The 25,869-nt window shown below is 34.9% G+C and overlaps 1 protein-coding gene and 1 non-coding gene across 2 annotated transcripts; both read right to left on the reverse strand.

Annotated features, from left to right (window-relative positions):
- Window positions 1-89: 89 nt before the first annotated feature.
- On the reverse strand, window positions 90-24,490 carry LOC128212100 (structural maintenance of chromosomes protein 3-like). The gene is made up of 31 exons (XM_052917359.1): window positions 24,338-24,490; window positions 21,356-21,431; window positions 20,009-20,047; window positions 19,700-19,839; window positions 17,876-17,955; window positions 17,378-17,456; window positions 16,453-16,570; window positions 15,907-16,021; window positions 15,304-15,445; window positions 14,768-14,932; window positions 13,998-14,119; window positions 13,363-13,507; window positions 12,999-13,171; window positions 12,433-12,532; window positions 11,520-11,680; window positions 10,629-10,770; window positions 9,868-10,018; window positions 8,535-8,698; window positions 7,998-8,135; window positions 7,368-7,559; window positions 6,756-6,939; window positions 6,342-6,412; window positions 5,938-6,027; window positions 4,718-4,804; window positions 4,131-4,274; window positions 3,821-3,889; window positions 3,157-3,246; window positions 2,749-2,820; window positions 2,240-2,417; window positions 1,837-1,943; window positions 90-812 (listed from the first exon to the last, which is right to left on the reverse strand). Exons 1-31 carry the CDS (start codon window positions 24,350-24,352, stop codon window positions 741-743), a joined length of 3,621 nt encoding a protein of 1,206 aa, XP_052773319.1. The 5' UTR covers window positions 24,353-24,490; the 3' UTR covers window positions 90-740.
- Trnat-ggu (transfer RNA threonine (anticodon GGU)) lies at window positions 23,136-23,209 on the reverse strand. Its single transcript has one exon. It is a non-coding gene; the product is annotated as a tRNA-Thr (tRNA).
- Window positions 24,491-25,869: the final 1,379 nt, after the last annotated feature.

Below are 25,869 nucleotides of genomic sequence, written 5' to 3' on the forward strand. Positions count from 1 at the left end.
ATGTCTTGATTATCTTATTTCATCAAATAATTCTAATTACCTGTACAACAATGAAGTATTTAAATATTAAACGAGAAAACAAACATTCAGATATTTTTTTATTTTATTGATGAACTCTATAATGAATGTACAATATGGAACAACAAAAAAAAACTTCATAATGTTAATGAAAATGTATATGGGGAAACTAATATATTTATATGCATTTTAAAATGAACATATACAATAACCATTACTCTTAACAGGACTTTATATTCAATTGAGTGTACAATGTTGGTTTTGGTCTATGTTCAGCAAGCACTATCATCTGTAGCCAAAGATCCGGTGGCCATTCCATCAAGATTCCTAGGAGTGTACATAGGATATTTTTCCTAAAACTGCTCCCATAATTCTTGATGAAATGGATCCCTAATTGACACATTCAAAATTATTTGTCTTGTACCTCATACAAAATTGATTCATTTAAATTTACCTTCCCACATGATAGTTTTTATATTGTTTCAACTTATTCATCAAATTCTTTTGGTCTTTTTCTATATCAATAATTTACACAGTGATTTGTTTGATTTCATTAGTCATCTTACCACATTTTCAGGGCAAAGTCTATCTCTCCTCATAACTGAACAACATTAAAACACTGAATCCTCTGATTTAAAATCTGATAAAATACTTCAACTCCTTCTGCCACATACTCTGACAGTCACTATCTTGAATCCAATAAATGTCACTGTCACTGTATCTTAACCATGTGTGGTATCATCTTCAACAAAGTCTTGAGCCTCCTCGTAACTCACACAATCAATATGGCTGACCTGCAATCATATATGGGAATAGAACATTTAAGTCATAAAATTTACATGCAAGTCCAGTGGAAATGTAAGATTTCCTGTGGAATATTTTAATCTCTGAGGTCCTTTCTTATATTTTTTATGTTCTAGACAATTAATGGCTGATTGATACTTTGCTTAAGTGTTGAATTCCCGACCTTATTAATTATAAATATTTAAACCCTCGCGAAGTAATCCGGAGTATTGCGTTCAGAGAGATATGACAGGAACTAATAATAAGGGATATAAATAAATTTCAGTTCTCAGATGTTGCTAGGATTGTAGTATATAAACTACATATACATTTATAAGTGTACATAAGAAACAAAAAAAGAGGACATTGAATGATTTTTGCTTCCAAATTATTTTTAATACTTTAAGTGCATCCCTTGCTGTTCGTATAAAATGAATCTTGTTTGTGAAGAAACTCTGCTATATATACATGGAAAAATAATACATAATGCCAAATCAAATCTTATTTGTAATCATTACACTCAAGGCAATTGAAATACATGGATAATAAATTAAATTCAAGCAATTTAAGTACTTGGATACCCGTACCTTATTTTGAGATAGTTACACAGCATATTAGGATAGAGATGATATATTTGTTTGTTTCAGTGTTAGATCGTAATATATTTCACTGAGTGAGCACCAAAAGTAAAAATTTCACTTGTGAAATATAAACTTTTGATGTTCATAAGGTAAAAGATCTTACCATACACCAAAACGAACAATTTTTCTTTTTATTATATGCCTTTAAAGACTATTAAATGACATAAATTTAAGTTTTTCAGAAAACATGCGATATCAAAAAATGCAAATTGTGTTGCATTGGAGCCCTGAGTGAACTGATGTTTGATTTAGAATTTCTAAACAGTGAAAAGTATCAAAATGTAATTTCCTTTTTTAAAACAGTGAAATATTATTTTTTTATTTTTAATGGATCAATAACATACTTTTTGCAAATAAATAAATGTAAACATTTAGCCTGTATATTCAAACAAACCTTGTTTCTGAACTTGACACCATAGAACTTGTCGGCATGTTCCAGTAACTCAGGTCTGAATGTGGTCGTGATGAACTGGGCATCCTTAGAGAGCTCGTGAATCATATCTGTGAAATAAAGCAAATACACTTTCGTAGGGATTCATGCAATTATGGCAAACTGACAGGATTTATCAAGAAATGATTACATAAATGTCAGGTACAGGTAACATGTACATAATATATTGCATCAAATTCATATTCCTTAAAAATCCTAACCAGCGACAGTCTTTGTACTGCAATTGTTTGTTTTAAATATTTTGCAGTTTATATGCCAAAATGTAAAAGTCTTCCTATGTCACGCATCCAGTATTCCACTACATTCATTTGCTTGAAATATTTTGCAAAATTCCTTCAAAGCCTACCTGCCACAGCCTTCCTATGCTGTGCATCCAGGGCCTGATCAATCTCATCAAACAGGTAGAAAGGGGCGGGGTCACACTTCTGGATGGCAAAGATCAAGGTGAGGGCTACGAGGGATTTCTGACCCCCGGACAACTGCTGCATATCTCGCATCTCCGCACGGTTACCAGTGAACGAAACCTGTTGGTGGCAAATACACAATCATATATATGAATCAATTGTGTGCTCTCATCCAGAGGAAGAGATCTGTATACATCAGCTATGCTTGTTACTGTTTATGCCTGAAAAACACAGTTTCAAATTCTTATTTTAAGAAACTAAAATATATAGAATATGGATATTAATCGGCTCATTCCAAATCACTAGACCTCAACATACATGAATGGTCAACTTTTCAAAGTGTTCATAATTTTATAATTAAACAAAACAAAAATAAAAACATACCGCCTATTCAGCATTTGGCAAGTTACAAAAACTTTTGACAGGGATTTAACTGGAAAAAAACACCCACCCTAATTCCAACCCCAGTGAACTGTTCCACCAATGGCACTTCCTGTGACTGGTTCCCTTCATCATCCTCTCCCTGAAATACATTCATCTACCTTAGCTGGGAACAATCTTAAAAACAATAGAACAAATCTCTGCGTAGAAGAGGTAACGGGATACCAACGCTTATTAATATTTTAAAGTTGAAAAGGGGCATAACTCAACAATTACTAAAGTCAGAGTGTTTGGCCTTGCTACAGATGTGTTTATTATTTGTCAACATATGTGCTTAATGTTTTAATATCTTGAACGATTTGAGTTTTTGCCTCTGTAAAAGTAATTTCACACTGATAGCGATAATGAGACCAAGGCTATCACAGGAAAAGATTTCCAAAAGCCCCCCTGTAATTCAAATGACAGAAGTTCAACCTACCCCTGGATCTGTGTCCCCTTTTTTCATGACCAACTGAGCGTGGCCATCCGGTGCCAGCTTCTTGAATATCTCGCTGAAGTACTTTGACACCTGCCCAGTAAAAAATAAGAAATGTTCTATTAATGTTAAACTATTACTACTGATTGTGTTTTTTATGTTTTTTTCTTCAGGTATTACACCAAGAGACTTCATAAGCCTAGAACTCCCAAAAATTATTTTGATAATCAACTCATCGCTGATAACCATTAGTATTCACTTAACATGTACACATGTAGTAAATGTACATACATAATGAGTTTATCACACAAGCATTGATAAAAAAGTATTTAAGGAACTTAAAAACATGTACATGCTTTAATGTTTCAGCAACAAGAAAACTTCCGACTTAAAACAATCAACAAACAGACTGTAATGATCAATTGATGCAGATTGATTTGTTCATTTTTAGATAAATTTCGCTAGGTCTTTTTTGTGAATGGTTTTGGTCATTTCTGCAAGGTAGAATATGTGCACACTATTAAATAATCATCAGAAAGGGAGAGTAAAAACAAGTACTTTCTTAGCTTTTAAATTAACAAGCTTAATGATTTGCTAAGAATCACCTTAGTAGACAGAAAAATTATGAAACTAAATTAAATAAATCCACAGTTACTAAAAGGCTCACCTGTTTAAATGTAAGTTGAATTGCTTCATATTTCCTGTGATCCAGGGCATTCATGAGATCAATGATAGACTGAAATATACAAAACATGCATCTTTATTTACATGTACATATAGTTTATTGCAGACTAGATGTTTATGTCATAGTACAGCCATTTTAATATTACACAAGTATGATAGAGAACTTTATACTAATTTCTTATAGCTCAGATATGACAAAAGCTGACAGTTTGTAGAATCACACTTCAGGTGGCATATCTTTATATATTAAACCTAATGTTACTACTAGTAGGACAGATATTCATTCAGCTTACTGTATGAGCTCTGTCGAGTTCCTCCTTTCGCTTGATGAGTTTTGACTTTTGTTCTGTGAAGTTAACAAACTGGTCAAGGGCTTTCTTGTTCACGTGGCTGTATTTCTTCAACTCTCCATTACACTGGTCTAACTTCTTAAACAACTGTGGGTAGAAGTATAAGAGTGTATACAAGAAATATAAATTTCTTATCATTAGGCATCTACATAAGCATTATTTTTAGTACCAGGATATAATAGACAATATGGAGTCAAAAGGTACCTTAATATGTTCGGCTAAAGTGAAATCTTTATGCTTTAGGTACATATACAATTTCTGTCTTTCTACCTTGAAATAATTTACCAATTAATTACCATTGAAAAATCCTTTCAGGTAACTTTTAATTTTAATATTTAAAAGTGGTAAAGAGAACACTTAAACATCACTGTTAGAAATGCCTATAAATGGCCAATCAAGTATGTTATTTTTCTTTTTAAATTAAAAACACTACTTTTGTGAATATTTAGTTATTTAAAAACGCTCGCTAAACTTATATTTAGCTAATCTTAAAGATCTTTTATGCTGAAAAGGCCTATTGGAAGTCTTACCTGTTTAGAATTGAGATTCTGGTATTTTTCAAAGGCATCGCTTGGTAAAGAGCCAAGTTCTCGAATCTTCTTCATACATTCATCTTTCTGCAAGTAAAAGCACAATATTATTGAGTATTTTTAATATTACTATTTTATTTTGTATTTAATGGTGTTAAATAATCAAACAAATTTCATTATCGATAATAGAATTGGAAAATGATAATCAATAAATAAATTGGAAATAATTCAGTGTATTTACATACTACCAGGGTATTCATTAGTATAAAAATATATTTAATGTTTATTTGAACTATTCTTTGTCTTCTATATTTAAAACTTGGCCCAAAATATATCGTGACAAGAATATAATTAACAAATATATTTAAAAAATTTGTACACCAATAGCACTAACATGGATATGCTATGTTATGCCTCAATAAATATTATTATACATGCATATAATATATTCTAAGTATATAATAAAAGTCAAATGAAAATTGATAATGGCTTATTGTTATCAATTCACACAGATGTTGGGCCCTCCTCAGTGATTATATCAATCATTGTGCCATCACTTGCAGTTAACATGTTCAGGGATGCCAACAAAAATTTGTAAAAAAAAAGAAGAGGAAACCAGTATGAAATAGGAGTATCCCTATCACTCTATATACAAAAGTTCTTTTTTTGTACAGATCAGATCAAAGATCAAAGATGACAATTTAAAGTTTTGTTGTCAAAAATGAGGAAATCGACTGAAACAAGGAAAATTGGTTCAGTCAATATGTTTACAGAAGGACATAAACTGAGCTCACAGCACTATAAAATAACCATGTATGACTATGAATCAACACATGAACATCATTCCATGAACAACATTCTTCCAGCAGTAATTTCAAAATAAATAACCCTTGAAAATTGTGTTTTAAATAAAAATGAAGAAGGAAGTTATCAGTATCATTTTAGCTTCTTTAAGATGTCCTACATTGACCATTTCAAATCCCTTGCCGTATTAAACATTGTTCATATCTTTTGTCAAAACAAACCCCTGTGATTTATATCGGTTTAATGTCCGTATATCTTTGCTGTCCATTAAAAACATCAGATATTACTAGTACTCTTTTAGATATATCTAAGATGTTTTTTGAATACAATAAAGGTATCGAGTGCATATGGGAAAACCCAACCCGAACAAACATACAAATGCCAGTCACAAGGCTGGCAATAATTGCTGTTCTTACCTTTCTGAGTAGCACCGATTGTTTGTTAGTCATCTTTTCCAGCTCTTTGGAGTCATCACCTAACTTTTCCTGGATATCTTTTTCTTGACCCTACATTAAGACAAGATCACATTCAGTATGATAGCCTAGGAGTGAGAGAGTTCCCCAATCACTCCAAGACTATAGTCATCAAAATTAACATTTTCTTGAACAATATCATATGATAATGAGATTTTTACACACAAGCCGTAATATATTAAACATATGACGAAATCCTGCTATTTTACAAGTCGGTGCCTGTTCCAGGTGTGTGAGCTTGTGCTAATTTTGATCAATGTGATTGGCTTTAGATGGTAAACTAACGGCATAATAATATTTTTAATAGATATTTTAAAGGAACAGGTCCTGGCTTATCATATTCATACTTTCCAGTGTTCAATATTGTTTTGAAGCTCTTTCTGTTCCTTGTTCAATTTCTCCAAACCATCATCCAGGTCTGAAAAATAGATAATAACACACAGAAATGAGACAAGTGTTTTTATAGTCGTCATCTGTAATCTTTGTGGGGAAAACAACTTTCATTTTTCAATTTTTGGTTATCTATGGCTTATTAAACTACAAACAATATTCCATTGTGTTTTTTATCAGACAAATGAGGATGGGATTGATCGTACATCAAAGGCATTGAAAGGTGATAAAAAAATAATTTGTTTATCAAACATGTACATGTATTACCTGTATATATATCAACCTAGAAAGTTCTATATTACTAGTTAAATAACCCCAATGGCAGTGCAACTTTGATACAGATGTACATGAATGTTGTTCTTATAGCTTACCCTTCATCTGTGTTTTGATCTCATTAAGCCTGGTGTCCACTTTATCGAGACTGGTGTTGGAGTTTTCCAGTTTGCTCTGCCTCGTCTGGACATCCTCCTCCTGCATGTCCGACAATATCCGCTCTCGGTTCTTCATCAGATTGTTGTACAACAGATTCTCCAGCTTGTTCTTCTCACCTTCAAGCTGTGGGATGAAACTAATGTAAAATGTTGTGGACAAGACAACTATGTAAGATCACAAGATCGTATTTGGTTAAATTAAGTCTTACAACATTAATAGCACCAAATTTAAAACCTAGTATCTACGGAATACCTTCAAAAAAGTTTTATTCATTTAGCAGGTTGAATTTTGAATCATTGACACTTTCTTCAAAGTAAAGATCAACAGGCAACTATGACTTCATATTAGCCATCCTTTATAAGTTTATTTCTAAGGCTTAAAACTTCTGTCTTTCAACAAGTCTTTATATCCCTGTCTACGGTTTAAGTGACTCATCTCTCTCTTATTAAACAATATCCCTTACACAATTTCTGTCACAAAAGACCAACAGATACACAGTAAACAGATTTCATACCAGTAATCACACATTTCTACAAAGACTTAATACTGACTCTGATTCTCTCCTTGAGAGAGTCCTTGTTCTGCTGCGTGAGGTTTTTGATCTGGTCATTGAGTTTGTCCATCTCGCCTTGGTCTTCCACATTCAGCTGGGACAGGAGATCGGTGCCCAGCTCTTCTTTAAGTGACATGGCAGTCGCCTGCATTGCCTCAAGGCTACTGTGGAAGTTGGACACACTCCGACCCTAAAATAAACAGAGTCATATTAATTTTCTCTTACAATATTTTAAGCTTGAGTCCTTTCCCCAAACTCTGAGAAAAACCACAACCACACAGATTGTATGTATTTAATAGCTTAAAACACACAAATGTTAAATGACTGGTGAGTGCTAAAAGATTAACAGTGATCTTGTATCAATTCATAAGCTAGAAATACCGTCTTTTTGCACCTTTCTTTCAAATTAAACATGAAAAACCATTGTTTTCAATATTTATTCATCCTTTTCAGAAAATTAAAAAAAATGTTTTAATTGTGATAAGGGAGTAAGAGTGTATCTTTATGTTACCTGTAGAAATTTAATTGGCCTGTTTTGAGGTAGTGCTCTGTCTAGCAAATTGATCAGTTAACAAAAAAAATTATGCAAGCTTAATACTGTTGATTATTTTCTTTCAAAAACTCCTACTTTGCCAGGCTGGCCTTTCTGGAGGTTCTTGAGTTCCTCGGTCATGAGCCTGACATCGGCCTTCATCTTCTCATAGTTGTCACGGTTCTTACTATTCCGAGTCTCCATACGCTGCATCTCTGACACAAGGTTGTTGATCTGGAATTAGCAGAATGTGATTTCTTTTTTGTTTACAGATGTAGAGAACATGAACTACTTATATCTGAGAAAACCTCAATTTTCACTCGTGTATAGTAATTGATCGGACAACATTCTGGACAAACCATACGCAGCAGACGAAATTATAATACATACCATTCTATGAAAGGGCATATAAAAAGCAGAATAAAATGTAAATATAAGGATTGTTTACTATTTATTTTGTGCTGATCTGTTGTATGGATTTGCAAAACCATGACCAAGTATTCATAGTGCATGAATACACAAAAAAAACAATAATAAATCCTTAAATAATACGTAGTATTCTAATTTCAGACGTGTTAAAAATCTTTAATGACTGAACAAGCACATCTTTAAGATAATGATTCATAGCCTCACCTGTCCCTCAATTTCCTCCAGCTTTGTCTTGTGTTCATTATACTGCGACTCCATGGTGTTGACTTTCTCTGCATACTCCTCCTTCGACTTGTGAAGGTCAAGACGCGACCTTCGGTTGTCATAGTATCCACCGGTCAGGGCTCCGCGCCTTGACACCTGGTCACCTGTTGTGATCATATTAAACATTATTAAACATTCAGTATTTTTTATCAAAGAGTCAGGGAATGTTAGATTACATTTAATACCATCAATGATGTTTAAAAGTGGTTTTGATTAACTTAAGTGAATAAGGAATCACGGCCATTTCACTGCAATTAGAAACAAGACAGAAAATTTGGGTATCCTTAACTCTTTGAACATGTGACAGCTCCTCAAGATTCAAGGCTATAACACATTTAAAGGATTGAGAATTGACTGTGTACCTGAATGTATTGATTCAGTGTTACAAGGTGTCACACACCAAGCATGAGTTTACTAAATCTACTATCACTGTATATATCTCTGTTAGTAAAGATAATCAATATATTTACATAATGTTGATCAAACTTTTAAAAGAGTCACCTATTTATAATTTAATATCATTTACAAACTAGATTGTGCAGATATGACCATATCGTATCCTAGTTAACCTCGCTTAAGAAACTAAGGGTATAGAGCACAGAGCACCATGAAAATGTTTTGGGTTACAAAAAACTTGATTGCGAGATATATGAATGTGATCATCAATGTTATAATATTTGTATGGGATTGAGAAACTGAGGGGGAAATAGCGACACTGAAAACCGTTGAAATTAAACTTGCAGAAAAAATCCTTGTGACTCCCATTTTGACTAAAAGCGAAAGATTTCTGACCAGAAACTGTTCTTAAATGAGCCTTGGAGGGTTTTATTTAGCTTTCTGTAACTACATTGTTGTACAATTTAACTTATACAATAAGAAATGAGAAAAAAAGAGAAGAAAAACAACTGTAGGTCTATATCACGAATAACTGATCTTTTTTACAAAAACATAATATAAAATGATAATGAAAAAGCATCTTAAGAGAAAGCGTAGCAAAAATCTGGGCAGATTGCAGTCTTTAACATAATTTGCATTCTTTACATGGCGCCATCACGTGTCAAGTGCTCTGTCCAGAAATGAGGTGGTTGTTAAAAACCTCACATTCTTTCAATCAGTATTTTCAAAGAGGTTTTCGATACTTCTTTCCATAACATTGAATGACATATTGTACACTTTAAATTGTGAACGTAAATAATTGGTTGAATTAATTTACTGTCCACAAACTTTAAGAACAGCCCTCGTAGTTGCAAAGAAGTAAACAAGTAAGCTGTACCATCAAGTGTGATGCAGTCAAGGTTCTGTGTCCGGGCAATTTGTGTGGCCACTTCCATGCTGCGGCAGATCAGGGTTTTAGAGAACACATGCTTCAGTGCGGGGCTGTACTTATCTTCGAAGCGCAGCTTACTGATCATTGGTATGGCATCCTGGATTGAAGTGTAACAATTGGGATTAAAATGATGAATGTTGTAAAAAAAAAAGTATTTCAATACAGCAATCAGCAATATTTATGTAAATTATCATGTGTACTTTTCCACATGTCTGAAATGATTCATTTTCCATAATGAAATGCATGATTGATCAAAATGATCCCTTTGATTATTGACAACAATCAAGAAGGATTTTGACTGATTTTCAATCCTTTAAGTATCAGTGACTATACAATTACTTATGCTTTAACACTTGAAATACAGAAAACCTTAATATATATATCATTATATTTGACTACACTGGGGGGGGGGGGACATGTATATTATTTCATTATCAGTATTTTCTATGTCATATTTTGCAGCAGTTTTGAATCTGTCTGCATTCAATTGAGTAAAAACTGCAATTATGCTAAAAAAAATAATTAAACATAGACATCAACTATAAGCATTAATCTGACAACTTTTACAATATTTCATTAATACATACCCTTTATGTCCAAACTTTTCAAAATCTGTATAAAACTCAGCTCTTATTTTTAAATTTGAAAATTAATGCATTGAATAAGAAATCAGAGATGCTGTAAAACCTTAAAGGAAGACTACATACATTTGTCTCGGGATATCTGGTGTCCCGGTTATCTAGCCGATTAAGGGGCATAAAGGTGACCTCCCCGGGGAGTTTCATTCGGTTCATTTCCTGAAGAATGGCCGTACCCGTCCTGTCACTGTCCACAACATGATGAAACATCCTGCCAAACAAAGTGTTCACAGAAGATTAGGGACCTGAAAGTTTATCAATCACGCCTCCAACGTGAATGATGCAAAACCATTGGTCAATGACAAGTCACACGGTGTTTGTTTGTACAAAAATATCTATTTTCTGATTCCAGTGAATAAATTAAGCATTTCCCAGATAGTGTTGGTGCTTAATCAAAGTAAACAGGTTTTCAATGTGATATACATGTTACAAGGTTAGCAGGTGACCCAATTTAGGATGTACAGGGCACAGGAAACCATATTCAGATTCGAGCTACATTCTCACCCAATTTTGTTTCCTTTGCCCTGTTAATCCAACATCAGTTACCTACTTTACCATTGTAACTTATGATACATTAATTGTATGTTATTATTCGAAAGGCTGTTTTACCTCCATTATTCAGCTATATCTCAATGCCAAATAGTATATATTGATTCCAATGACTCTTAAGAAAATATAGTGCCAATATGGCAGAAGATTGGCACAAATTTAGTGGCTTTCTTTCCTCACTGGCAGATCATATTTTTCATTATTTCTGATGCTTAAACCAGATATAGGCTGCAATTTCTGACTTTCCTTTTGAAGTTGATGAGTATTCAGTAAAGATCATCTTCTCAAAATAGCCAGAAAAAGCCCTGTGCCAGTGAAACAAGCAACCGTACCAAGGAAGGCAAAATAGACATTGTTTCTATAAAGGGACTTTTCAAGTGAAACAAACTTCCAAAAGCTGACTGCCCATACCTTCCCCCAGCAGTGACCTCCACGCATGTGAAGAAAGTCTTGTCACATTCGAACATCCCTATAAGAGTGCCGTAGTAGCCTTCGATGAGGTCAAGGTGAATGTTACGGTCTCGGAATGACTGCAGGACCTTCTGTACACTATTGATACCGTTCAAGGTAGCCTGCAAAAGTAAAATTTAGATCAAGTAAACGTTGCAAGTAGCTTAAACTGTAGAATGCTTATACAGTGGAAAAAATCAGCTATGTATATGTGACTAAGAGCTATAAACAAATATCATTTTCTAAATATTTTACAATATTTTTCATTATTCCTTCGCTTTTTCCTATCATATTTGGCAAATGTTCCTTCATTTGACTAGGGAGTTCTCAAAATGTACATTCTGTTGTAAAACAGCTCCAGCTAATGGCCTTACATGCTTGTCCTCTTTTTAGGACACCCAGTTTGGTGATAAGTGGTTGTACGTTAAGCCAAATATAGAGAGAGGACACAGTGAATAGTTTTTTGTAATTCAAGGGTAACAACTCTTCAGTACCAGTGGTGACATGGCTTGTTATCAAACCTGACCAAGATATTGTGCCCATATACATTCTTACCAAGTTTGGTGATAATTGGACAAATGATTCTAAAGTAACTGATTGGACAAGACCGATGAAAGTAAACTTTTATAATTAAAATGCAAAAACTCTCGAATGAATACAGCAATATGGCTGGTTATCAAATTTGTCTGAGATATAAAACCTATACAATTTCTGAACAAATATGGTGATGATTGGACAAAGGCTTCTAATGTAATTGATTTGACAAGATTATAGGTCATTTCTATAATTACAGGGTGATAACTCTGGAATGACTCAAACAATATGGCTTGTAATGGAGCTTGTCAAAGATATTCCCTCAATTCATTGCACGTACCTTGCCAGTCATTGAGCGTAGTGCCTGCTCTTTCTTGCTCAACTCATCCCTTAGAGACACAAGATTTTGCTGTAGATGATTCTCCTCTCTCCACAGGGAACTGCAATAAGTGACATGCAATTGTTATAATATGGGCCAAACTTCGAGGTCCTGAAGCGAAGTGCTTCCAAATTGCATTTCAGAGTGTAGTGCCATAAACTTGCCTTCCACAGAGCACAGTGCCCTTTACTTGTCGGTCTTAAGGTGTAATGCCCCTTACTGCAACTGGACATTCATAGAGCCTACTGCCCTAGTACCCAACATCAAAGAGTGGTGAGGCCTGTACTTGATGGTCGTAGCATACCGGTAGTTCTCCCTACTTGTCAGTCAGAAAGTAGCGACCAAACCATAGGGTAATGGAGCACAGAGCCCTTATTTGCCAGTTTGAAGCATAGTGATCTCTAATAAAGATACAATCTATGCACAATTTATATTTTGTCAAAGCCACTTATACTAAATTTTCAGCAATTATGTTACGTACTTATTAAGACTATGACAGAGTCATTTATCTTGACACCCACCCCTACCTGCGTTCATTCTGCAGCTCATCTTTGTTGCTCTTCATCTCGTTGTATGACTTATTGTTTGTCTCAATGATTTCCTTGTGCTGCTCCACTTTCTGGTTCACCTCAGTGATTTTCGTCTCCAACATCTCACGGCGCTTCTCTTCCTGACCGGTGTCCTCTGTCAATTTACGGATCTGAAATATGGGCAACATGTGTACTACACTTTATAAGAATATTTTAAACAATATTTAAGTAATGGCCCAAACCTTCAAAATTTCATTTTTCACTAGTGGCAAAAATTAAAGCTTTTGCAAGATGACATAACCGAGGCTATGACATTATTATCACTATGTGTTTGGAAAGTAGAACATATAAAACTGTATACCTGTTCTTCCTTGTCTTTTATGGCCTTGTTGAGTGACTTAAGTTCATTCTTGATCCAAGAATCGCGCTCCTCCCGTGACCGAAACTGGTTCCCCCGACCCTGCTTTGCATACAGCTCCTTACGACGCTGCTCTGCTGTTGCCAACCTGAACACAGGCGTGAATATTTTGCTTTTATTACTACTTACATAAAATACAATTTTGTGTCAATGTATTTTCACATACACTTCTGTCCTACTGAGTACTCTGTAATGCCATCAACAACAGTTACTTATCAAAATTGCCTCCTGCAGGTAAATGTATATAATTTCTGTATGACTTCAAAGTTGTTTTTTTAAAGTTTAAAAAAATAATGCTTTCCAATTTTTCAGAAAACCTTTGGGGCCCCCGAATTCTCAGCTTCTTCTATGCAAATCCTGTAAATATCATTATATTGAAATGCAGAACATGCATATTTCAGTTTCTGTTTAACTAAGTACAAAAGTGAAGGTTTTATCTGACCAGAATTTGGCCTCTGCAAAATGTGGTAAAAATAATCAGGAAAAAAATAAACATACCACATGTGGTTTTTTGTTTTGAAAATGTATTTCATTTTCAGATGATCTGATCTAATGCATCAATGAATGCAAGTACATACTGTTGTGTACATTCCTCTTCTCGATCTCTGAGAGCCTCATATTGGGGGGTAATGGACTCGAGTGATTTCTGGGTGCGCCCGATCTTCTCATCTACCTTACTTAACTCAGCGTCAGACTTTTTCTGGATGAATAGATGGAAAAAAAAAACACATAAAATTTACAATCAATGTTCTCGCAGTACAAAGTTGATTATATATGTACATAACTTAAGGCAGTGGTCAAAAAAGCACAAATCTGCAAGTCCTGCACTAGTAAAATCATTTCAGGGCTTGCTCAAATTCTAGGTTCTATATGGTAGGGCGTCAAATTGTCAAAATAGCAAAACTAATTTGTAGCTTGATTCAGTAACAAATGAGGGCACCTCTACTCAACATTATTTAGGAATAAATTAAGTTACGTTAACAGTCTGCTACACTGTAGTTAGTCAAGACTTTCTCATTTTAATGTCCTGTTTCAAAGGCTTTAAATTAATTCAAGGAACTTTTCTTTGACTATTTTGCAAGAGAAAATATTGCATTCCAAAACCTTCTAACTGCATATTTTTTTGATAAAATAAAATAAAAACCAGAAATTCAGAATTTCATTTCCACATTTAGGAAGAGTATATGTTTTAGAATTGGCCATGGAGCAAAGCTCCAATGCCAAATATGTCCAAATAAAATACTGAAAATACAACCATTATCATATAAGATATGTTAAGTTTTACTTTGAATCTGAATGACATATAACATAGAAACATATTAACTAAATCAATCCTTTGTTCCTCTACCTTGGCTTTCTTGTCCCCCTCTAGATCATCCTGTATGTCCTTTATGGTGAGTTCAAGCTTTGCCTTCTGTTTCGTGAGCTCCTGATTCTCTGACTGTAGCTGTTCTTTCTCATCAAACACTGTCTGCATTCGCGTCTTCAGCTCACGGAGGTCTTTGTTAATTGCCTGTATAGATTGTGTTACAATTTGATACTCAAGACAATAAGAGCGGCTTCAAATGATTTGATTTTCAAGAAAATACCGATAGCTTCAAAACAAAACAACATCATAAAACATCATCATAAATGTTCCATGGCCTTTGATAATGCAAAGCTTCTAAACAGGGAGTTATACACAGACTCAATAGAAGTGATTTAATTCACATCATGACATGCAGTTTCCCTAAAGTTTGATCGCCGCACACAATTTAATACTTTGAACACATGCATATGTACAAGACACATTTGTAATTTCATGACCATAAGTAAAGAAATCTTGTTTTCTTTTTTTATTCTTAACTTAAACCATCTCAGATCTAGAATAATTTATGTCAATACCTTGACTTTATCATTTGCAGCCTGGGCTAGGTCCCGGTACCTCTGTGACTGGGCGCCAGAGTTGTCTCTCTTATCTTGTAGCTCGTCTAGTTTCTTTTTTGTGTCCCGCAGCTCATGGTCATGTATCGTGTATTCCAAGGACCTGGGACAAACAGTAAATCACATAAAATAAAAAACATCACATTTTTAATTTCCTGTATAAGGAAGATCCTTTAAGATTTCTTTTGCCTTTTCCTAAATAACTTTCCCAATTTTGAACTGAACAAGTAGATTTGTCCACTGTAAAACGATTGGAGCATTAGACTAACCTTACATGTTGAAGGGCAGTCCTTGAGAGGTATCATGCACTAAAAATCCTGTCAAAATTTGTCATACAAATTTGAAGAATCATTTCTTATCAAAAGAGTTTTAAAATAATGGCTTCAGCAGGAACACTGTAAACACTAAAGTAACCACCATTAAGGCAAAAAAGCTCAATCTGTTCATGTTTTGAACAAAAATGAGCATCTTTTAGTGCCTTTATCTGTAAAAATGCCCAGGAAGAAGGGCATGCAAGTCTAAAAAGACAAATATGGTACATGCTTTGAAGACTTGAGTACCTACCTCCTCATCTTGTCCCACTTCTGGTACTCCTTGAGCTCCTCCTTCTCATTCTCCAAGGTCATCAGCCGCTCCTCAATGTACTTCAAAAGGTCATTGATCTTCTCACGCTTTCCCTCTAGAACATTAAAATATTACTTCAACTTGGTCAAAATTTCTAAACGCTAGAATTTATAGGCATTAAGGTTATTGTTTTGATGACCTTAGGATAAGGGTGTTTTAAAATATAAGGCGAAAAAATGAAAGGTCACCAAGACCCCAGACCAACTGAACTTGTTATCAAAAGGGGTCATCTTAAATATTCATGAACAATATTCTTACCAAGTTTAATGACTGTAGGATAAAAAATCATGGACATATTGTGCAGTAACTATTTTTCAAGTTCATTCATGGTCTTTTACAAGTAAATTGGAAATGAAAGTATGACAATGATGATGATCCCTAAGTGCAGCCTGCAAAGTGTCTACCAGGCTTCACAGGCTGCACAATAGATATTCATTTTCCTTCAACTATATTATCAATAATGCTTTCAGATGGAAAAATGATCACCTGTTTCTCTGAGGATGTCTTTACTTTCCTCTTTGCGTTCATCATAAACTTTCGTGCCGGCCACTTCTCGTAGAAGTTTCAGGCGCTGGGAGTCCGGGGCTGTCGCCATCTGGTTTATCTAGGGAACATAATTGAAAAAGGAATTAGAATGATACACAGGGTATTCCAATTGTGTTCAGTTATTAGTAATCAATAAAACTTTCAATTTGGTCAGTCTCCCAGTTTTCACAGTGTCATTATTTTTCCAATAAGGCATTTTAAAAGTGGAATACACAGACTCCCAGATTAGCTATGTGGGCAAAAACAATGTTATAAAATTTAAAATTGGCTGACGTAAGTTTTTAAAAGAGCTTCCCAATGTTTTAAAGTTAATAAAAATTCACCAAAAAATATCAAGTTCTGTTGAGAATAAGCTTAAAAACTAAAGCTTTAGGCAATACTAGCATACATTATACAATGCGATACATATGTTGAAACACTTACCAGAAATAGAAACATATAGTAATAATCATTCTTTGTATCTTAATATATACTTCAGTAACTTGAATGTTGAATATTTTATAATACTGAGATATGTCCTTCACAAAGACATACCGGGATAACAAAGCTGTTTGAAAGCATTATACTTGCAAAACTAGATTTAGAGCTGTTAAACGTTTAAGTGAATTTTGCATATCTCAAGGCTTATTCAAAGGTGTTTTTTTGAAAGGCTCAGGGGCCATTTAAGAAGAATCATAGCAATGATTTCGTAACTTCGACCAATTTTCAGCAGAGCAGCACTACTGTTAACCATCTGTCCCAGGCACAACACTGTTCCTACAGTCCTGGATGAAACCGTCTTTTGAGTTATAGCAAAACAGTACTTTACTGTCACTACACCAACGCCATCTACCATACTCATCTAGTGATCTACACGGACACTAACCTTTCCCTGTTTCACAATGTAATATGGGTTACTCCTGGAGAAACCTGCACTCTCCAGTAAATTCATCACATCGCCTTTCCTGAAATTTTTTGTCAAACAACAAATTAATATATCTTCTGAACAATCGGGGTCACCTTTTAATTCCTTGAATTCTTCAATTGATCTTTGTCGTTAATTGAAACTATCTTACTGTCATATTTTTGCTATTTTGTTATATATTTGTGTGAATTTAACTTTTGCCATTATCTAAACTAAGACAAAATTGAGGAATTACAAGTAAAACTATATAAACTTTTAAGCATTAGTGACAGATTTATACATATTTAAGATTGTTGATGTTACCATCAAGGTCCTTTAATATAATTGGCCGCAGAACTTTACTACTCTTATTCAAATTTGAAAACCAAAACCAAATACTCTCCCAACCTATGCAGTATATCAGTCAGCATCAAAATATGAATGGCAAAGTGAACAAGTGAGAGCCAAACAGTTACTCACGTGACCATCTTCTTATCCAAGAAGTACTGATCTTTCTTCGAGCCAATGACTCGTCGCAAAACCACTTCATCTTTGTCAATCTGTAAAACACCCGAATATACAGTTATAAAAATATCATTTACACAAATAAGAAAAAGTACTAAATATTGATTGTTTCCCGGGGTCAACACTAACCATATGTCTTAAGAATCCCAAAGGGACACCATTTATTTCAGGGCCCTTTCCTGGAGTTCAGTGTCCCTCTGTTCTATGTGTAAATTTAGGCTATTATATACCTGTTTCACATAGAATTTCACATGAGCTATCACGTATGGTGAAGAAGTGCTCTCAAATTTTTCAGTTAACTTAAGAACTTTAAAAGTGTATATATATGGCTGCTTTAAGCATTAAAAAAATCACAAAAGGGTTGGAATCATATTTTATAATTTATGTATGAAATGCTGAGTGCGAAGCATGTATCTGATGCACATCGAGTACACAATAGGGTTTCGTTGCTTGCATGTTTTGGCAATTTTGTCATTACTTTGAATGTGTGAGAGTATATGCAGATATATTTTCATCCAAAATATAAAGAATTGATTACGAATAGAATGCAGATGAATTTCATATATGAAAAACTTAAAATGTCTGCACTTTATTACCCCCTGTGTTATAATCAATTTCTGCATGAACCTAACATGTATTTTGGGGTTTTATATAGCAATGGTTTGCCAAAAGGTTATGGTGTCATGTCGGGACACTTGACTTGGATGTTACTCAATGACATTTGGTGTCCTCGGGATCCCAAGACACTTTTACTTTCTTTCCTATCAGAATGACACTTAAATTCTCTTCATTGAATCACAATATAAATAATACCTACTTAACTAATGAAACATAAACTCCACGCTCAAATTCTAGACTACCAGACAAAAAACAACAACGGAAACAATGTTTTATAAAGAACTTTAAACACAGAAATACTACTATTAACTAGAACTGTAAGCCATAGGCTAACGAATACCCCCCACCCCTCCATGTCTAGGTTGTTTGCCCTGGAGTTAGGCCGGACAAAGCTAATTTTGCCTACAAGGGGAGATAACTCCAGTCAGGGTCATGTGACCTGTACCAAATTCACAGAGGCGAAAGTTTACAACATGGCCATTAATTTCTGAAAGTTTGATAAAGATTTGTTGAATAATAACAAAGATGAATCCCGGACAGGGCTTATTTTGCCTACTTTAACACATCAAGGGGAGATAACTCCAGTCAGGGTCATGTTACCTGTACCAAATTCACAGAGGCGAAAGTTTACAACATGGCCATTAATTTCTGAAAGTTTGATAAAGATTTGTTGAATAATAACAAAGATGAATCCCGGACAGGGCTTATTTTGCCTACTTTAACACATCAAGGGGAGATAACTCTGGTCAGGGTCATGTGACCCGTACCAATTTCACAGAGGCGCAAGTTTACATCATGGCCATTAATATCTGAAAGTTTGAAAAAGATTTGTTGAATAATAACAAAGATGAATCCCGGACAGGGCTTATTTTGCCTACTTTAACACATCAAGGGGAGATAACTCTGGTCAGGGTCATGTGACCCGTACCAATTTCACAGAGGCGCAAGTTTACATCATGGCCATTAATATCTGAAAGTTTGAAAAAGATTTGTTCAATAACGACAAAGATGAATCCCGGACAAAAAAAAAACGGACGGACAGACAGACGGACAGACGGACAACCCGATTCCAGTATACCCCCCCAAACTTTGTTTTGGGGGGTATAATAAGACATTCAACTCTGTTGAAAGTTTGTTATAAATCCAAGCTGGAGAACAAACCGGAATTCTGTTGTCTGAGTTGTCAAATATGACTTCCACAAAGGCAGATATGACCCTGGGACCTGTGCCCTCGTGTAATAACGCCTGACGCTGCTCTGGTCTCAGGTGACTGAACTCATCAGATAAAACAAACTGGATCGCTACAAAGATTAGAATAAAATTACGTACAGAATTTGGAGTTGCCTGCTGAATATCTGATGAATAATCTTGGGCTTTCAAAACTAATCATAAGAAAATCCAGTTTTCACTACAGCAATCAGTAACAGCAGTTATTTTACTTTACACAATCATGTTCATGTTTGTTCTTACCATAAAAGAAATTACTCTTTCCCGATCCATTTCTTCCAACTGAAATTAAGAAAATACAATTTCAACTGTTTATTTTCACAATACATCTTTAAACAATACAACGTTCTTATTAATAATACAAGAGCCGTCGTAAGACAGCGCGCTCGACTACGCCGCTTTGACTTAGAATACAATAACATATAAAAATACCAAGTTTGGTCTCTTTATGTCAAACCTAACTAAATTTATTTAATACTTAAGTTGACTTTGATGCTGCCCTCCCACCAGCCCGCCAAAACAATGACGCAAGTCATTCAAAAAACTTGATTTCCCATTATGAAAATGTGGTTAAGAATATACAAATATGTCTTTCAAAAGAAATTTAAAAAAATAAAAAAAAATTCAAGGGCCATAATTTGTATTTAGGTTTAAAACGGAGTTATGTTTCTTGTTGTAAAATGGTCGTAAATAATTTTGAATTTTATTAGTGCATTTAACAAACGGTATAGAAGTTTTTTTTATTAAAATCCCAACTTGCCCTTAACTTTTACTTGCCTAAAACTTTAACCTAAGTCAATCAGGGGCCATAACTTGTATAAAGGATATGGAGTTATGTAACCTCATTGGGTGATGGTCCTGAACAATTGTGTGAAGTATTAAGTCAATTGAACACAGGATATAGAAGTTAATAAATAATATTAATTAATAAATATTCCAACTTGCCCTATAACTTTAACCCAAGTTCCATAGTCAATCAGGGGCCATACTCTGTGTAAAGAATAATATGGAGTTATCTAACCTCATCATGTGATGGCCCTGAACAACTGTGTGAAGTATTAAGTCAATTGAATGTAGGGTATTGGACTTATAAGTGAAAATCCCAACTTGCCCTAAAACTTTACCCGGACGCCGACGCTGGGGCGAGTAGTATAGCCCACCTATTCTGCGAATAGTCGAGCTAAAAATGGAAGTTTAATTAAAGGTCACACTGGGAAAATTCCAACAATTAGCAGCAGGTATCTGGATGGACACTTATTTTCTTTAAATGATATAATCCGATATATATCCACTTCCAAATCTTTTAGCATTTATAAACACAAACGTAAATTTTGAATTAAAAGACCACTAATGTACTATTCTTTTTATATATATATATATATCATAACTAAAATGCCACTGTATCATGCAAACAATTTCCATATATATGATATATTACATCACATGACATCATGTGAAAAACTGTTACATAAGACAATTAATACATTAAGAAATATAATGATACCGTGATAATGTTGCCATTTATATCCGATGCTATTAAATAACAATTGTCATATTCAGCATTCAAGATCATGACAAAACTATCCTTACCAATAACATTATGTTTGCTGCTGAATGGCTCTACAACTGTTTGCTCACGATAACTCCGAAAGCCCTGTATGATCACCTGGAAATATACAATATATATAGTAATACAATTTAGTAATTGACAAGGTGTCTGGTCAAAAAAGGCCCAGTACCAGAAAGATGTTCCAATCTAGGTGTTAATGTAATTCTTGTATCCCAAAATGATAATTTCTGAATAACAATTACTAAACACAGGAAAGTGAAAAATATGACCAATGGCCATCTTCTTTAGGTTTTTAAAAACAACATGTGCCACAGACAGTTATTAGCATTGGGCCTTTTTGGTATCAGGCCTTTTTGAAAGTGGGCCTTTTTACCCGCATTTGATTAACAAACCTGAATACTATTGTATCAGAATAGTTGAAAATTCAAAAGATCAAAAACTTTCACCCATATGTGACTTAGAACTTTATCTTGGAGTATATATGTAACTGCAAAAGATTAAATCTTGACAGGCAACTAATCAAAGATACCTGTTACCTTTACTAGTTACAGTTCCCAAGATTATTTAAAAACCTATATCAGGCACTTAGCTGTCTGAATGCTGAATCCACATGATTCTGACAAAAAATATATAAAAAATAGCCAAAGCTGCAGTATGCATACTAAAACTGTCTATTTTTCAATAATAAATAAAGCACCTCAGCACGCTCAGATTGCACCAAGGTTTTCAAACGTTTACTAGCATGTCCCCCCCCCAGCACAGTTATAAATCCACATGAATAGAGGGCTAGCTACGCCCCTGTAGATGCAGGTCTTACATTTATTGCCATTGATAAAGGGGGAGTAAGATTTGGCTAAACTTAACTAGGTATGAAAAAACCATGCACCCTGTCCAGGGGTCGACACTAACCATTTTCCCCAAGGGATCCCGAAGGGACACCAACATCTGAAATCAGGTGTCCCTTCCTGAAATTAAGAGTCCCTTCCATTTTTTACATTTTTTTTCATTAATAAGCCTGTTTTAATATTAAATTGAACATACAAATCCAGTGCCTTTTACTTTTCAATGGTAACAACTCGATGGTCGCATCATTAAGGCATCAAAGTCAGCAGTTTTGGCATCTTTTTGGCGGTTCTGACACATGAGCAAACTAGTTCACCATAATTATTGTACCGATTATAAAAGTCCGTCACCTCTGACCTTGTTGATAATGTAAACAACAAAGCGGAAGCGTTAACCCGCATGCGCACTGTGAAATGACCTGTTTTTTTATAGATTCATGACATTATTATATTCCTCCTGAAAAATTGGTGTCCTCGGGATCCCGGGACCCCGTTAGTGTCGAACACTGCTGTCCTGTTATACTTACCAGTACTAAAGTAAACCTGGAAGGGAAAGTGCGCCCGGTGTGGGGCTCAAACCCACGACCGCCGGAATACTAGCACGGCGCTCTAACCAACTGAGCTTACCGGGCAGCTGGTTCTAACACACACACACTACAATCCCTCCCCCATTAACCTTTAAGGCCAATGGAGGCACACCTGCCGTTTACCTCTGCCACCAGTAAAGTAAACCTTGGTGGAAAAGTTAAAGTAAACCTGGGAGGAAAAGTGCGCCCAGTGTGGGGCTCGAACCCACAACCGCCAGAACACCAGCACAGGACTCTAACCAACTGAGCTAACCGGGCGGCTGGTTCTTACCAACACACTACACTCCTCCCCCCATTAACCTTTAAGGCCGACGGATGCACTCCTGCCATTTACCGCTGCCACCAGTAAAGTAAACCTGGGAGAAAAAGTGCGCCCGGTGTGGGGCTCGAACCCACGACCGCCGGAACACCAGCAAGGCGCTCTAACCAACTGAGCTAACCGGGCGGCTGGTTCTTACCTAGTCCAAATAATTGTATGTTGACAGATTTTTTTTTAGATTTTTGATATGGCAAATCCTTCACGTACTAATTGTTTATTATCAAAAGTGGGTAGTTGTTCCGATCAGGATTCCGGGTTAAAGCATATAGCGTCTGTAAAATATCATAAAAACAACAAATATTACCAGATAATGTTATTTTACATTAGTTCCGTACACAAAAAATAAATATCCAACTTATAATTATGAGTTTGACGGCTTTTCTTCATTTCATTCTGTCAAAACATAACGATATATACATGAAGGGAACCTGCAAGGCTTCAGTTTTAAATCGCTCGGAACATTTCGGCCATGGCCGAATTGTTACGATTGTATAACGAGGTCTATCTCGAAGCTTTGTCGGAGGAGGCCGAGTTATTACGATTGTATCGAGTTGTTCCCCTTCGCATAATTGTTGTAAGTGTCAGTCAACTTTCGTTTTATTGGAAAGGTAAACAACTTGTTTTAATGCATTAAATGCTTGTTTAGTGCAAAATAACATTTCAATTACATGGTAAAATATGAATATAACTCTTTATGATCAATTTCAACCATAAAATACTTCACTTAAAAGAATTTTAATATTTTTAAAACACCCCCGTTTTTTGCACATTCCAGTTTAGACGTTAGGGATTGGAAGAATCTCGTAAAACACGTCTATTATTTTAGACTAGTTCTTACCCACACACACACTACAAAGTGCATCCGATGTGGGGCTCAAACCCATGACCGCCTGAACACTAGCACAGCACTCTAACCAACTGAGCAAACCGAGCAGCTTGTTCTAACCCACACACACTACAGTACCACTCTAATGACTAGGAAATGTTCAGACATAATCTGAACATTTTAGCATATTTACAACATATTAGTAATACAAAAGTGGACAACAGATCACAAACATTTCGGTTTGTGAGATGGTTTATGTAATATGCAATTGGAGAAGACATAAATGCACTTACTAGTATGACTGAATGATGCGGACCGTGAATGTCTGAATCAGTGAAAGATGATGTACATTTTCTTTGTTAAACTAAACATAAACGCGTACTGTGAATGCAATACGTGAGCATGCGATTGCCTGAACTGTAATTTACCTGTTTAATATACATCTTGAGTAAGGTGTCTTCAACTTTCCATTAACCAACGCAATGTTATTTACGTGAAATTCACCATAGTTTGCAATGTTTACAAATTTTCATAAATTAAAATGGCGGCAAGCATCATCGCTTAAGCCGTTGATTAATTTAAAAACTCAAAATTTTACAATGCAACGAAAATCAATAATAATAAACTTAAATCATATTTTCAATCAAATTTTGAAGTCATTATGATATTAAGATATCGAACAGGCAAAATTACAACGATATTGCCATATTAATTATTCGTTGATGTAAGCAATTTTGGCGGGATGGTTTTTGTTCATTCGGACCTCCTCGGCCATTTTTTTTTTTTATAAAAGACGGCTACACAACACTATTTATTTCTTTACCACTTTATATATATATACCGAGGAGTTCCGAATGAACAAAAACCATACGCATGCAGACGACCAAAACTTGACATTATCCCAGTTCGTTTATAAAGTTCACAAAGGCATATGTTTTAACAGAATCGAACCCGTTTCTTGGTGTAAACTATCACTTAAGTATTTTACGAGACTTAAAGGTTGGACTTTAGACCAACAGATAATTAACGTCCGGCCCTGTGGTTATTGGGTTGTTTGCGGGACCAAAAAAAATTTATATTTTGAAATACATATCCAGCGGTTATTTCTATTAATATTAAATTTGTTCTTCGATGTAAACATCAACACACGTGGATAGTTTTAAGTGTGTTGTGTGTGTGTGTGGGGGGGGGGGGGAGATATCTATTAAAGGCGCAGTATTCCTACAATAAACTGACAGTAAAATTATGCGAAGAAGAAAACGTCTGCCTTCAACAATTTACAGTTAGTTTGCAATGAACTCATTAAACAGAGTGTGTGTATACCACGTGATAAATTACGTCATCATGCTAAGTCGAAGGCAACATTTTGCTTAAAATGAAGACTTAAATCAAAGATAACTTTTCTTTTATAACACACTTTTAAATGAAACAAAGGGCAGTCTATGACGTTTAAAGTGACCTGCATTTGTTTTATTACCTAAATTTGATAAAATCATTAGTTTCATCAAACAGTTCGCTAAACCTGTTTCCAAAATCATGTTTTGACAGTGCTCCGTCAGACGGCCGTATTGTGAAAAAGTTTGTCGAAGTGTTTAAATAAACTAAACTCTCAATCAAACTCTGGTAAAAGACCGAATGCAGGGCTCAGTAAGCGGCGCAGATTGTGCTTTGTTTCATTGAAAATTGTGAAGAAATAGTGAAGTTATCTTTGTTTAAAGTATTTTTTCAAGTCAAAATATTGCCTTCCGATATTGCCTGCCTTCTCGAAATACACATTTTTTATCCCATTTTTATTGTGTTTATTTTTAACATGCAGTTCTTCGGAACAATGTGTCATTAAAATCATTACCAAGTCCTGTTTGGACATAACGTCAGTTCTCCGGACAAACAAGCATGAATAGAGAACATCAGGAAAGAAAGAAACGTGGACTGTAAGAAGGAAATACATGTACATCAAGTA

The sequence above is a fragment of the Mya arenaria genome, chromosome 12 (genome assembly GCF_026914265.1).
Source record: "Mya arenaria isolate MELC-2E11 chromosome 12, ASM2691426v1".
Lineage (NCBI taxonomy): Eukaryota > Metazoa > Mollusca > Bivalvia > Myida > Myidae > Mya > Mya arenaria.

Bases quoted from the DNA above. Each gene is read 5' to 3' on its own strand.
- LOC128212100 (XM_052917359.1), bottom strand. The intron at 16,571-17,377 runs GTTAGTGTCCGT...TATGTTCCCTAG, and splicing joins ACATTGTGAAACAGGGAAAG to ATAAACCAGATGGCGACAGC. The intron at 8,136-8,534 runs GTGAGGCTATGA...TGCTAATTCCAG, and splicing joins TGGAGGAAATTGAGGGACAG to ATCAACAACCTTGTGTCAGA.